This window comes from Camellia sinensis, chromosome 8 (genome assembly GCF_055761805.1).
Source record: "Camellia sinensis isolate YWXY chromosome 8, ASM5576180v1, whole genome shotgun sequence".
NCBI lineage: Eukaryota > Viridiplantae > Streptophyta > Magnoliopsida > Ericales > Theaceae > Camellia > Camellia sinensis.
Genome location: NC_138968.1, coordinates 87,704,875 through 87,717,209, shown reverse-complemented (window position 1 = coordinate 87,717,209; position 12,335 = coordinate 87,704,875). Strand labels below are relative to the sequence as shown.

General features: G+C 39.4%; 1 protein-coding gene across 1 annotated transcript; it reads left to right on the top strand.

The window, feature by feature from the left end:
- The first annotated feature begins 411 nt into the window (after positions 1-411).
- On the top strand, positions 412-921 carry LOC145797875 (uncharacterized). The gene has a single exon (XM_082885306.1). It carries the CDS (start codon positions 412-414, stop codon positions 919-921), a length of 510 nt encoding a protein of 169 aa, XP_082741432.1.
- Positions 922-12,335: the final 11,414 nt, after the last annotated feature.

The window sequence follows — 12,335 nt, the reverse complement described above, 5'->3', positions numbered from 1 at the left end:
CCTAGAAAAGACATAAATTGCATTCATATGATAAATATATGTGTGAAATGCATTGAGGATTTGCTAAGTGACTCGAAGTATGCAGCTATATCATATATATAACTGTTGCCTAATTGTATGAATGTGCTCTTTTGTTCTTTTGTATATGAATATTGTACATATCTTCTATGAGAAATATAATGCAAGTCTCATTAGATAATGGTGACAACAAAAGCCGACGAGCTAGAAGGGTCCTCCACTACTTGACTAGACCGAATGGAGAGAATGATGCAAGACATGGCAGAAACACTAAGGCAACAACAACAATGGCAACAACAGTGGCAACACCCGCAACCCCTACCTCTGGTGCAACCCATACCAGATTTGCAAAATGATGACTGAACAATAGCTTTGATTAAAGAGTTCAAGAAAATGAAGCCACCAATGTTCCATGGGGGTGTGGACCCATTGAAGGCTGAAGCATGGGTTCTTGGTATTGAAAAATTATTTGAGGTATTTCCATGCCTGGAGACACAGAAAGTACAACTGGCCACTTTCACATTACAAAATGAAGCTAGAAGATGGTGGATGCTAGTCCATGATGATAACAAGGGCATTGACTGGGCACAGTTTCTTGCTCTCTTTTACGAGAAATATTTCCCTCAGTGTGTCCGTGATAGAAAGGTGTCAGAATTTAAAGGGTTGAAGCAAGGCAATATGACTGTGGCTGAATACGAAGCCAAGTTCACCGAATTGGCTAGATTCGCCCCACATATGGTTGATACCGACTACAAAAAGGCAAGGAAGTATGAAAATGGTCTTCACAATGACATTCTGGAAACGGTAAATGTGCTGAAATTGCCCACATATGTTGATGTGTTAGACCGAGTCTTAATGTCAGAAACTAACATGGCCAATCGAGGCAAGCCACTAGCCGACTAGAAGGCTAAAAGGCAAGGCTTTTTCTTAGGAAAGAAATCATCAAAGAAACAAAACACGGGGTCTTCAAACACTTTGGGTTCCACTAGAAATACGGCACCAACATGTACTTAATGTTGTAAGAAACACCATGGAGTTTGTTACCGTATTTCTGGGGCGTGCTACAGATGTGGGGAAATGGGGCATATGGCAAGGGATTGCACCCAAACTGAATAGCAAAAAGGTGGAAAACTAGCCATTAGCTCAACCGGATCCATCCCGAAACCAGGCAATGCCGCGAGGCCTACTACCACCAGAGACACAATGAGAGAGGGGAGAGTCTTTGCACTTGTCCCAGGTGACACACGGAATACTGTAGCTATTGTCTTAGGAACTATCTGTAGACACCCCATTTTTGACCAACCTTAAGACTCAGACGTCATCGTTTGTGCGTGCGATGATTGTGCATGTTTGCGCTCATTTTGAGTGTCCGAAGTTCTCAGGCGAGTGCCTTGTCTTTGAACCTCTTTACACTCTTGTTTTGGCCTTGTTTTTGGGCCAAACCTTGATGCCTCTTGCCTAGGGGGGGGGGGAGGGAAGGCCTTGCTGGCCACTTTTGGCACTTGTCAGCCACTTTTCTCCCTTATAGGCCACTTGAAGTGGTCGGTCGGCTAGGGAGGGTGGCCGGCCGTCCACCTGAAGTGGCCAACGGCCAATTTTCTCCTTTTTTAGATATTTTCAGATCTTTTGAGCCAGCTGTTGAGCACTGAGGCTCATCTTCCATACACGTGTATGGAGGGATGAATACAAGCTTTATGCTTATATTCCTATATAAGGGGAAGTCCCTCCCCCTTCCAAGGGGTTCAGATTTTTTAGAGCAAAAAATCTCCTCTCTCTCTCTTTCTCTCTAGAATTCTCTCTCTCTTATTTTTGTGCTTGGAAGTGCTTGAAAGTGGAAATTCTCTACACCTTTACAAAGGGACTCTTGATCAAATACCTCTACCTTGTAGCTGAGGTGCTTGGAGGTCCTATTTGAAGTCAAAATCTTGATTTTAGCTCAAGAAGTTGCTGTTTATTGCTGTGCTTCGAGGGTAAGGCTCTATCCTCTTTTAAGCTTTGTTTTAATCCATTGGTTTGGCCACCTTTGCATGTTGTTTTTGGCCAAGTTGTCAACTGCAAAAATCTTTGTTTTTTAGGCTTAAAAATGGTGGTTTGAAGTATTTTTGGAGTTAGGGGTGATCAACCCTCCTTTATAGCTTGTTTGCTAAGTGTTGTGTCACTTTTTAAAGCTTTTAAAACAATCCTGTTTTGGCTTTAAACCATTGAATTCCAGGGGAATTTCAGTGGTTGAAAGTTTGTTTGGAGGCCCAAAATGGGAGGGGATGGCCTCTCCTCCTTGTCTCTCTATGCTATGCCTTGTTAGCACTACAAAGTAGCATCTTTTTATGGCTTATGCTAGCTTAGTTCAAGCATGTTTTTGGCCTTATTTCCGCATGTTATAACTCTATTTTTGGTTGGTTGGAACATCTCTTGCTTGCTTCTTACACTGGTGGTGTAACCATGCTTATTAGCCTAGTGTGCTTGGTGATTTAGCCTATCATTCTATCATGCATTGGCTCCCCTCCAGTATGTTTTTGGCTTTGTTTTGGCGTGCTTAGACTCTATTTTGAGTGGCCTTGGTCCCTTGAGACTTGCTTTGTATAGCTATAGTGTAGTTGGCCTTTACTAGCCTTGTGTTTTAAGGCTCTTAGCATGCTTTATTTGAGTTATTTGCATGATATGAAATCATTTAGCATGTGATTTCAGAGCATATTCCACTGTCACACTCTCACATATATCACTCTTTAAATTCTTTGGAGAGTTGTGCCTTATGCCTTACTTGTGAGCCATTTTGTGCGCATGATTTTCTTGCCTCTTAAACTTCAATTTCAGCATGATTTACCCTTTGTTTTGGCATGCTTTAACTCTGTTTTGAGTTGGTTTGGCCCTTTGAGGCTTGTGTTGTAAGGTTGTGGTGTAACCCATTTCATTAGCTTAATGAGTTGAGCCTTTAAACATGCATTACATGGGTTGTTTGCATGATTTTGAGTCACTTAGCATATTATTTCAGTGCTAAAATGTATTTCATTGCACTTCATTGTTTCAATCTTTCATTCGCTTTGAAAGTAGTCTTGAGCCCCTTGATGACTTGAATGTGGAATTGAGGTTCGTATGCCTAATGGTTCTAATCCTCCCTTGAGGATTTCTACTAACCAACAACATGAAACCTCTTTCATGCTCAAGGCACTTGTGGCTTAGACCATCTTTCCAATTAGTGAACTTTTCACATTGGACTTAAACGGTTAATGGATGGCTCGGTAATGTAAAATGTGTAAACAAGAATTGGACCAAGTAAAACATGTGTAAGATAAGCATTTGTGTAGCATTGCATGTGTTTGGATCGGACGTTAATCCAAATACAAGAAATGTGGGACGTTTCATACTCAAAGTGATGAAACATGTCACATTTCTTGGTCGGCAACACCCATGATCATGCATGATAGGGTGGAGGCATTTTGTGTATTGTTTGTGCATTCGCTAAGCTTGTACAAGCTTGGTTTTTGGGCCATCATGCATTGAGATGCTTGGTTGGTGGCTTGAAAGCCGAGCATCACACTCCTTTGAGCTTGAGAAATGATGAGGAGTGTGGTAGTACACATATTTCCTTACAAATACATTGTTGTGCCTCTGTTGTTCTCTATTGCAGTAAAACCAGAAGTCTGGAAAAGCAGGTGGCAAATTGGCCACTTTCACTAGCCAACCGGCTAGTTGAGGTGGCCGACAGTCACTTTTTGTGGCCGACCGGCCACCAGTCCAACTTTGTGCAGAAATCATCCTGTTTTAGAGCAGAAATAGTGTGGAGGTTGGTTGTACGTTCAGAAACCAAGGCACGTGCAAACAGAGGCAATTGACGGCAAAACAATGGATATCCGAGCACACACCAACCGAGCATGCATGTCTCCCTCACCCGCGAGGCCACTTTATCACTTTAATTAGCTAGCATAGCTAATTATTCGAGTGTGGTAATATTTTAGCTAGTTTGTGTAATTAGTTATTTCACTTGGTTTGTAATAATTAATTAGCTTGCATAGTTAATTAGTTGGTTTGTAATAAGTAGCTTAGCTTAGATTAGCTTAGCTTATTTATTCGGACCCTCCTTCGAGAGGACGCAATGTTATAATAAGCGTGCTAATGTGTGTGCAAGTCTTCCAACGCCACTTCTTTCTCCCATTTATTTATCCGCTTTTGGTGGTTAGATTAGGGCACGTTTTGATTAGCATACCTTATGCTCGCATGTTTGCATCATTCATTCATATTGCATATACCGGGCTCGGCGCATCATTCAAACTGCATCATATTTCAATACTTCTTTGAATACATGTTATCAAAGTGTTGCATTCATATGCCATAGTAGATAGCTGAGCCTATTTAGTTGCATTTTTGCATGTGTTGCATTAGGCATCGTAACATAGTTAGGATCATGCATGATTTCTAACTAACTTTTGTTTTGACTTGGAGTACACTGTAAGTGTTTACGCTTTAGCGTCCTTGCATGAGTGTGAGTGTTGCCATGATAGTATACTTGCCATGAGGCTATTTGCTTAAGTGTTAACTGCATGAATGCCTGTGGGTGAAGGCTTGATTGCTTGAATTGGAACAACTTAATGATTGTGAGTTTTAAGCCCACTTTGCGAAGTGGCAAAATCATGTTTTAAAGTCCACTTGAGGGTGGAAAATCTGCGCTTTAGCCTACTTGTGAGTAGCACTTTCAAACCATTTTCAAAAACAAACATGCGTTGTTTTGTTCCAATTCTCGTGATCGAGTCTACACTTGTATGCTGTGTGCATCACATAGTAAGTTAGTTAATAATCGAAATAAGAATACACGTGTTTATAAAACAACATATCATGCTTAGTAGAGGCCGATCTTCGATCGGGCGAGTGGGGGTGCTCATTTCAGGACCTTCTCCTCTCGTATCCAAGTTCCTGAGCCGAGGCAAGTTTGGTGATGACGAACATGTGGCCTTTGGCACGAGTTAGGGTTTCCTAAATTTTCCAAAAATAAAATATTTAGGTGGCAACTCTGTAATTTGGCAAAGCAGTCCATGTTTGGCTTTTTTGATTCAAAATCGATTTTCCAAAACCAATTGTCAGATTTGGACTCTTTGGTGTTTATCAGTCTCACATTCCACTTTGTGAGATTAGATTCAAAACCATGACAAGAGTCCGAACTATAATAAGACCTATTTGCACCATCTCTGAAAGGGGGGCGCGTGGAGAAAGTCAGGTCTATACTATCTCTATATGCAATCAAGATGCTTTTGTGTTAATTGATTCCGGCGCAACACATTCCTTTGTGTCTACTATATTTGCATCTTGATTGACTAGACCCCTAGAATCATTGCCATATTTGCTATATGTATTTGCTCCATCTGGGGAATCTGTGCTGTGTACATCTGTGTATCATGTTTGTGATATGCGAATTGGCAATACTATCTTATATGTAGATTTGTTACCCTTGGATATTCGGCACTTTGATATAATTTTGGGTATGGATTGGCTATCGAAATATTGTGCCACTATCAATTGTGTGACAAAGTGGGTTGTGTTTAAACCGCCAGGGCATGTTGAATTTGAATTTGTGGATAATGGAGTAATGCCTCCACCTTATTTGATTTCAGTAATGAAAGCATGTAAATTAATCAAAAAAAGGTGCCAGGGTTACCTGTGTAGTGTGTTGTCTGAACAATCTACAAATGTTGAATTGAATAATATTTCTGTTGTCCAAAAATTTTCGGATGTATTTCTTGATGAACTGCCAGGAGGATTAGTGGACAAGGAAATACAGTTTGCCATTGATGTCGTCCCAGGCATCCAGCCTATCTCAAAGACTCCATATAGAATGTCCATTGTTGAAATGAAAGAACTGAAAGCACAGTTGCAAGATTTACTACACAAGGGGTTTATACGACCAAGCACTTCGCCATGGAGCGCTCCCAAGTTACTTGTGAAGAAGAAAGACGGAACCTTACGTTTGTGCATTGACTACTAAGAATTAAACAAGGTAGCGGTCAAAAATAAATATCCATTACCCCGAATTGACGATTTATTTGATTAGTTACAGGGTTTACAACTCTTTTCGAAAATTGATTTGAGATCCGGCTACCACCAGTTGAAGGTGAAAGCAGAAGATGTTGAAAAAACTGCATTTAGAACAAGGTATGGTCACTACGAGTTTCTTGTTGTGCCGTTTGGAGTGACTAACACACTTGCAGCATTTATGGACATTATGAATTGGATTTTCAAGACTTATCCTGACGAATTTGTTGTGGTTTTTATTGATGATATTTTGATATATTCAAAGAATAGATTTGAACATGAACAACATTTGAGAACTGTCTTGCAAACACTTAGAGAAAAGAAATTATTTTGCTAAACTTACGAAGTGTGAATTTTGGTTGGATGAGGTTGTCTTTTTAGGGCATGTCATCAATAGAGACGGGATTTTAGTGGACCCATAGAAGATAGAAGCAATTATGAATTGGCCTACACCAACAAATGTAACAGAAGTCCGCAGTTTCATGGGCTTAGCTGGGTACTATAGAAGGTTTGTCAAGAATTTTTCAAAAATAGCTATGCCTGTTACTCAGTTGACACGCAGGGGACAACCTTTTAAATGGAATGATGAAAGAGAATCTGCCTTCCAAGAACTAAAAACAAGATTGACAACTGCACCAGTGTTAACATTACCCACACGTACAGAGAACTTTGTGATTTGTATTAATGCATCTTATAAGGGTCTGGGTTGTGTATTAATCCAGGAGGGACGGGTAATTGCTTATGCTTCTCGACAATTAAGACCACATGAGAAGAACTACTCGACACATGACCTAGAATTGGCCGCAATTGTATTTGCCTTGAAAGTTTGACGGCACTACTTGTATGTTGCAAAATGTGAAGTTTATACAGATCACAAAAGTTTGAAGTATTTCTTTACTCAAAAAGAGTTGAATATGCACTAGAGGAGATAGCTTGAGCTTACAAAAGATTATGATCTTCAAATTCAGTATCACCCTTGGAAAGCCAACACAGTTGCTGATGCCTTGAGTAGAAAATCGATGGGGAGTTTAGCTTGCCTAGTTACTGAACAAAAAGAAATCTTGCAAGATTTTGAGAAATTCGGGATTGAAGTGGTATTACATGAGCAAAGCGGATTGATGGCCGCCATTTCAGCGAACCCAGAATCATCAATGAGATCAAACAGAAACAAAAGGAGGATGAATTCCTCAAAAAGATAATTGATGAATTTAAAACAAATCCGAAGCTGGGATATAGTATTGTAAATGAAGTGTTGAAATTCCAAAACAGATTGTGTGTTCTGAATATTCCCGAGTTAAAGCAGAGAATCCTCGATGAAGCTCATAAATCGATGTTTGCTATGCATCTAGGTAACAACAAGATGTATCAGGACCTAAAACAGAGTTATTGGTGGCCAAATATGAAACGTGAGATTGCAGAATATGTGTCTAAATGCCTTAAGTATCAGCAAGTTAAGGCTGAACACCAAAAAGCGGCAGGTTTACTTCAACCTCACCTTTTTTCGAAATGGAAGTGGGAGCACATAACCATGGACTTTGTTGTTAGCCTACCTCGGACACCTAGAGGTATGGATTCCATTTGGGTTATAGTTGATAGACTGACTAAATCTGCACACTTCTTACCAGTAAAATCTATGTATGATGCACACCGATTAGCTACTATTTATGTTGATGTGATTGTTTGTTTACATGGAGTTCCGGCGTCCATTGTGTCGGATAGAGATCCGAAATTTGTATCTAGACTCTGGAAAGCCTTCAAGCAGCAATGGGAACGGAGTTGAGGCTTAGTACGACATTCTATTCACAAACTAGGGGACAATTGGAATGAATTATACAGACTTTAAAAGATTTGCGTCGAATGTGTGCTTTAGATTTTCAAGGGAGTTGGGAGACTTACCTACCATTGGCTAAATTTGCATATAATAACAGTTTCTACTCCAGCATTGGCATGGCACCATATGAAACTTTGTATGGCCAAAAATGTAGATCTCTGATATGTTGGATTGAAGTTGGGGATAGGGTCTTGCTTGGGCCCGAGCTTGTGTAGACAACTACTGATAAAATCAAAGTAATTCAACAAAGGCTTAAAACAGCTCAGAGTTGACAAAAGAGTTATGCGGATATTAGGAGAAGGTCTCTTGAATATGAGGTCGGTGATCATGTGTTCATCTGTGTAAATCCGTTGAAAGGCCAATTAAGGTTCGGCAATAAGGGTAAACTATCACCTCGTTACATTGGGCCGTTTCAAATTTTGGAAAGGCTTGGCCCAATTGCTTATAGGGTTGCCTTACTGCTAGGAATGGAACAAATGCACAATGTGTTTCACGAGTCAATGTTGAGGGGCTATCTTCGAGATCTGTTCCACGTGATTGAATATCACCGAATAGCACTTGATGAAAATATGGAGTACGGGGAATGGCTAGAACGGATCATTGATCGACAAATGAAGCAACTGAGGAATAAATCCATTCCAATGGTGAAAGTGAAATGGAAAGAACATTATGGTAAGGATACCATGTGGGAGAAAGAAGAAGAAATGCGGAAACACTACCCACATTTGTTTCTAACGGAAGCTAGCGTAAGTTTGGGGGACCAAACATCCTAAAAGGGGGAAGAATGTGACAACCCAACTCTGTATTATGCTAATTGATCTTAATTATGCTTATAATTATGAGCTTGATATAATTTTAAATGCTAATTATAAGATATATATACTTGTGAATTTCTACATGTTCACCATAGGAAAATTTGTTTGATTTTCTGCTATAAAAATTAAACTGAAGGCCGTAAAGGCGACAGAAACCAAAAAATGGTTGTATTATTGTGATTAGCGTAATTTTTAAAGCCTATGGTGAAATTTAATTGAAGACTAATTCAGATCAAAATAATTAAATTAAATTGATTAAGTTAGGTACAATTGATTAACTCTAAGCAAATACGATTAGTCAAACCAATCACCACTATATATGTGCGTATAGTCAGTGCTTAGTCTCAAGAACTTTAAGCTCATCTTCACCTCTTGGCTAAGTTCATACACTATGTGGAGAGAACTCAACACTTAGAGAGAGAGAGAGAGAGAGAGAGAGAGAGAAGCATTGTGAAGGAATTGAGGAGATTTAAAGAATTAAACTAGGATACACTTGAATTCAAGCCTTAGGTATGATTTGCAATTATGATTCTTGCAATCAAAACATGTACAAGTTGAATTCATCTAATTCTTCAGTTCGTTTGCATTTAATTTTCCAATGGAAACATGAATTACTTTGGATTGAAAGAATTGGGTTGAATTGTGTACATGCATGCATGAATCACCAAGTTATGCTTGAATTCCATGGAATTATCCACTTGCATGAAGCTACATCTGGCATTTTTAGAGATGTTCCATAGTCTTGTCACTTTTCATCTCATGAATGAGAGTTTTGAAAAGATTTGAAATGAAGAGAGTGCAATTCATATCATACATGGTTTCAACCTCATAATTTAAGCTTGATCTTGGGATTTGATCCATAATTTTGAGTAATTGGTCCCAAATTAGAAGTGTTTCCATGTCATATAATGGTTTTCCATGTTTTTGTACCCAAAATGTGAGTGTTGAACCATTGAAGTCAAGTTATGAACTTTAAACATAGTTTTGGAAAATCCAAAATTCGACTTGTCTGCTCGAGTGAGGAAAGCATTGCTCGAGCGTGAAAGTCGAGCTCCCAGAAGTTTTGCAAAAATCACACTGTGGCTAAAGCGGTAGACTTTACACTTGAGCGAACCCTGTTTTGCAAATACTCCTCACTCGAGCATGGAGAATCTGGCTCGAGTGTGATTTGCAAGCAACCAGTGCTTTTGTAGACAAAAGGGGTCTGCTCGAGCGACCGAAGCTGCGCTCGAGCGGAGAGCCCTGTTTCATAAATTTTGAAAAGACGCCTTATGTTTTGTTTTCCATTTCCTTTCATTTCTAAGCACTCTTAGGCATGTATTGAGCATGCTAAATGAATTAAAGAGCATGAAAGAAGCCTAAGAACATTTAGCAAATTAAAGAACGGATTGAATTGTATTATGACACAATGTGTTATGAATAATGTAGGGTCAAGTGCAAGGACAAATCAAGCACCGGAACATAGTAAGTAATACTTTAGTAAAGACATGTTCATACATGCTATTTTTATTTAATACCACTCATGTGTAAGTGTTCTGGACTTGTGAATCTGAATTATGGATGAGTATTCTTCTCTTCTGATTATGCGAGACTATAATGAAGTTGATAAGTATGAAATCATCTGAATGGACCAAAGATCATTTTGAATTAGTATGAAATGGGCCTAAAGGCCGTCTTGTATATTCGATTATATGGACCATAGGTCGTTCTGTATATATATGAAATGGGCCCAAGGCCGTTTTGTATAACTGTTGAATGGGCCAGAGGCCATTCCGAACAAGGGAATGATTGGACCTAAGGTTGTTTTGAATGTGGAGATGAATGTGAACATGATCATGGATCATGAGTACGCATAAATGCGAAAATTGGATTAGTTAGACCTAAGGTCGTTTTGTGTGTAAATTGGATCCAAGGTTGCTTTACATATGATGGACCTAAGTTCGTTTGTAGACGCCCCATTTTTGACGGCCTTTCAAGACTTGGATATTCTTGCAGTTGCCTCCGATGACGAGTCTGATTGCTCGCCGAGCGCTTGACGTCCTTAGTGGAACACCACAGGTTTGAGCCTTTCAAACCCTATATCCATTTTGTCTTATTTTTGGACCATCCCTTGGTGTGTCTTGCCTTCAATCTCTGGTGGCCTGTCGGCCATCCATAGAGGCTGCCAACTAGTGCTTCTGGTCTACCGGGACCAGTCTTCTGTACATATTTTATGCCAGCTGTCGCAAACATGGAGGGCTGGATCTCCTTGTATAGAATTCATGTTTTCTATATTTAGGGGGTCTCCTCCCCCATTTTTGAGGGTTAGAAATTTTGGAACAAAAATTCTCTCTTTCTCTCTCTACATTTCTCCCTCTCTTGAAATTTTGTGCATACTTGCCTATTAACACTACACTTTTGCATATCGACCCTTAACCAAAATTGTCCATTTTTTAGTTGAGGTCCCTTGAGGTCTTGTTGGAGCTCTTGAAGGTGGTTTTGGCTTGTATTTGTGCCTAAAATTGTTCTTTGCTTCAAAAGGTATACTACTTCCCTTTTAAGCTTACTTAGTATACTTGTTTCTCTATTTATTTCCACTATTTTTGGGCTATAAAAACTATGTCAAAATAGGCTAAAATTTGTGGTTTGAAGCCATTTTAACGTAGGGGGTGGTTCACCCTTCCTTGTACCTTGTTTGTAAGGCTTCTTCACTTGTGTTTCCCATCTTTAAGCCATCTTTTTTTTGGCATTTAACCACTAAATTTCAAAATGTTTTCAGTGGCAAAAAACTTGTTTTGAAGTCCAAAGCTGGAGAGGTTAGCCTCCTCTCCTTGCGTCTTGTTTGCTAGCCTAGTTAACTCCATGTATTGGCATGTTTTTCTAGCTTTTTGTAACTATATTCCAGCATGTTTTTGCATTTGTTTTAGACTGCTTTAACTCTATTTTGTGCTGTTTGGGTCAGTTGAGTCTTGTTTAACGTGGTTGTAGTGTAAAGGGCCTCACAAGGGTGGTGTTTTAGGCCATTAGACACCCCTTGTTTGAGTTGATTGCATGGTTTAGTATTGTTTTGCACTTCATTTCAACACCTAAAGCTCTGCAACGTCCCTCACTTCTTCCCTCTTTAATTTTCTTAAAGGGTTGTTTCAAACTTCGATTCTTTAAGCTTGAGATTTTGAGGTCCATACTTAATGGTTTAATCCTCTTTTGAGGGTTTATTACCAACGGCATGAAGCTTCTCTCATGCCTTAAACCATCCCTTGGTTGACACTTCTTTCACTTTAGAAAACTCTCACCAATGGACTTAATTGATTAAGTAATGGTTGGTAACTAAAATAAGTAAATAAAAGTGGCAAGTAAAATTGAGCAACATAATAACTTGTGTGTTATGTGTTCAATCGGACCTTAATTGAACACAAGGAAAATTGGAGCATTCCATACTCAAAGTGATGAAATGTGCCAAGTTTCCTAGGTCCCCATTGCCCTTGATCATGCATGATAGGGTGATGGTTCTTTTGTGTCTTGTTTTGCATTCATTGAGCTTGCACACCTTGAATCACAAGCCATCATGCAATTAAATTGCTTAGATTGGTGGTTTGTGGTTTAAGTTCACAACTCCTTGGATTTGTCCATGAAAAGGAGGGGTGAATTGTGCAGACAATTCTTGGAAAAACCCT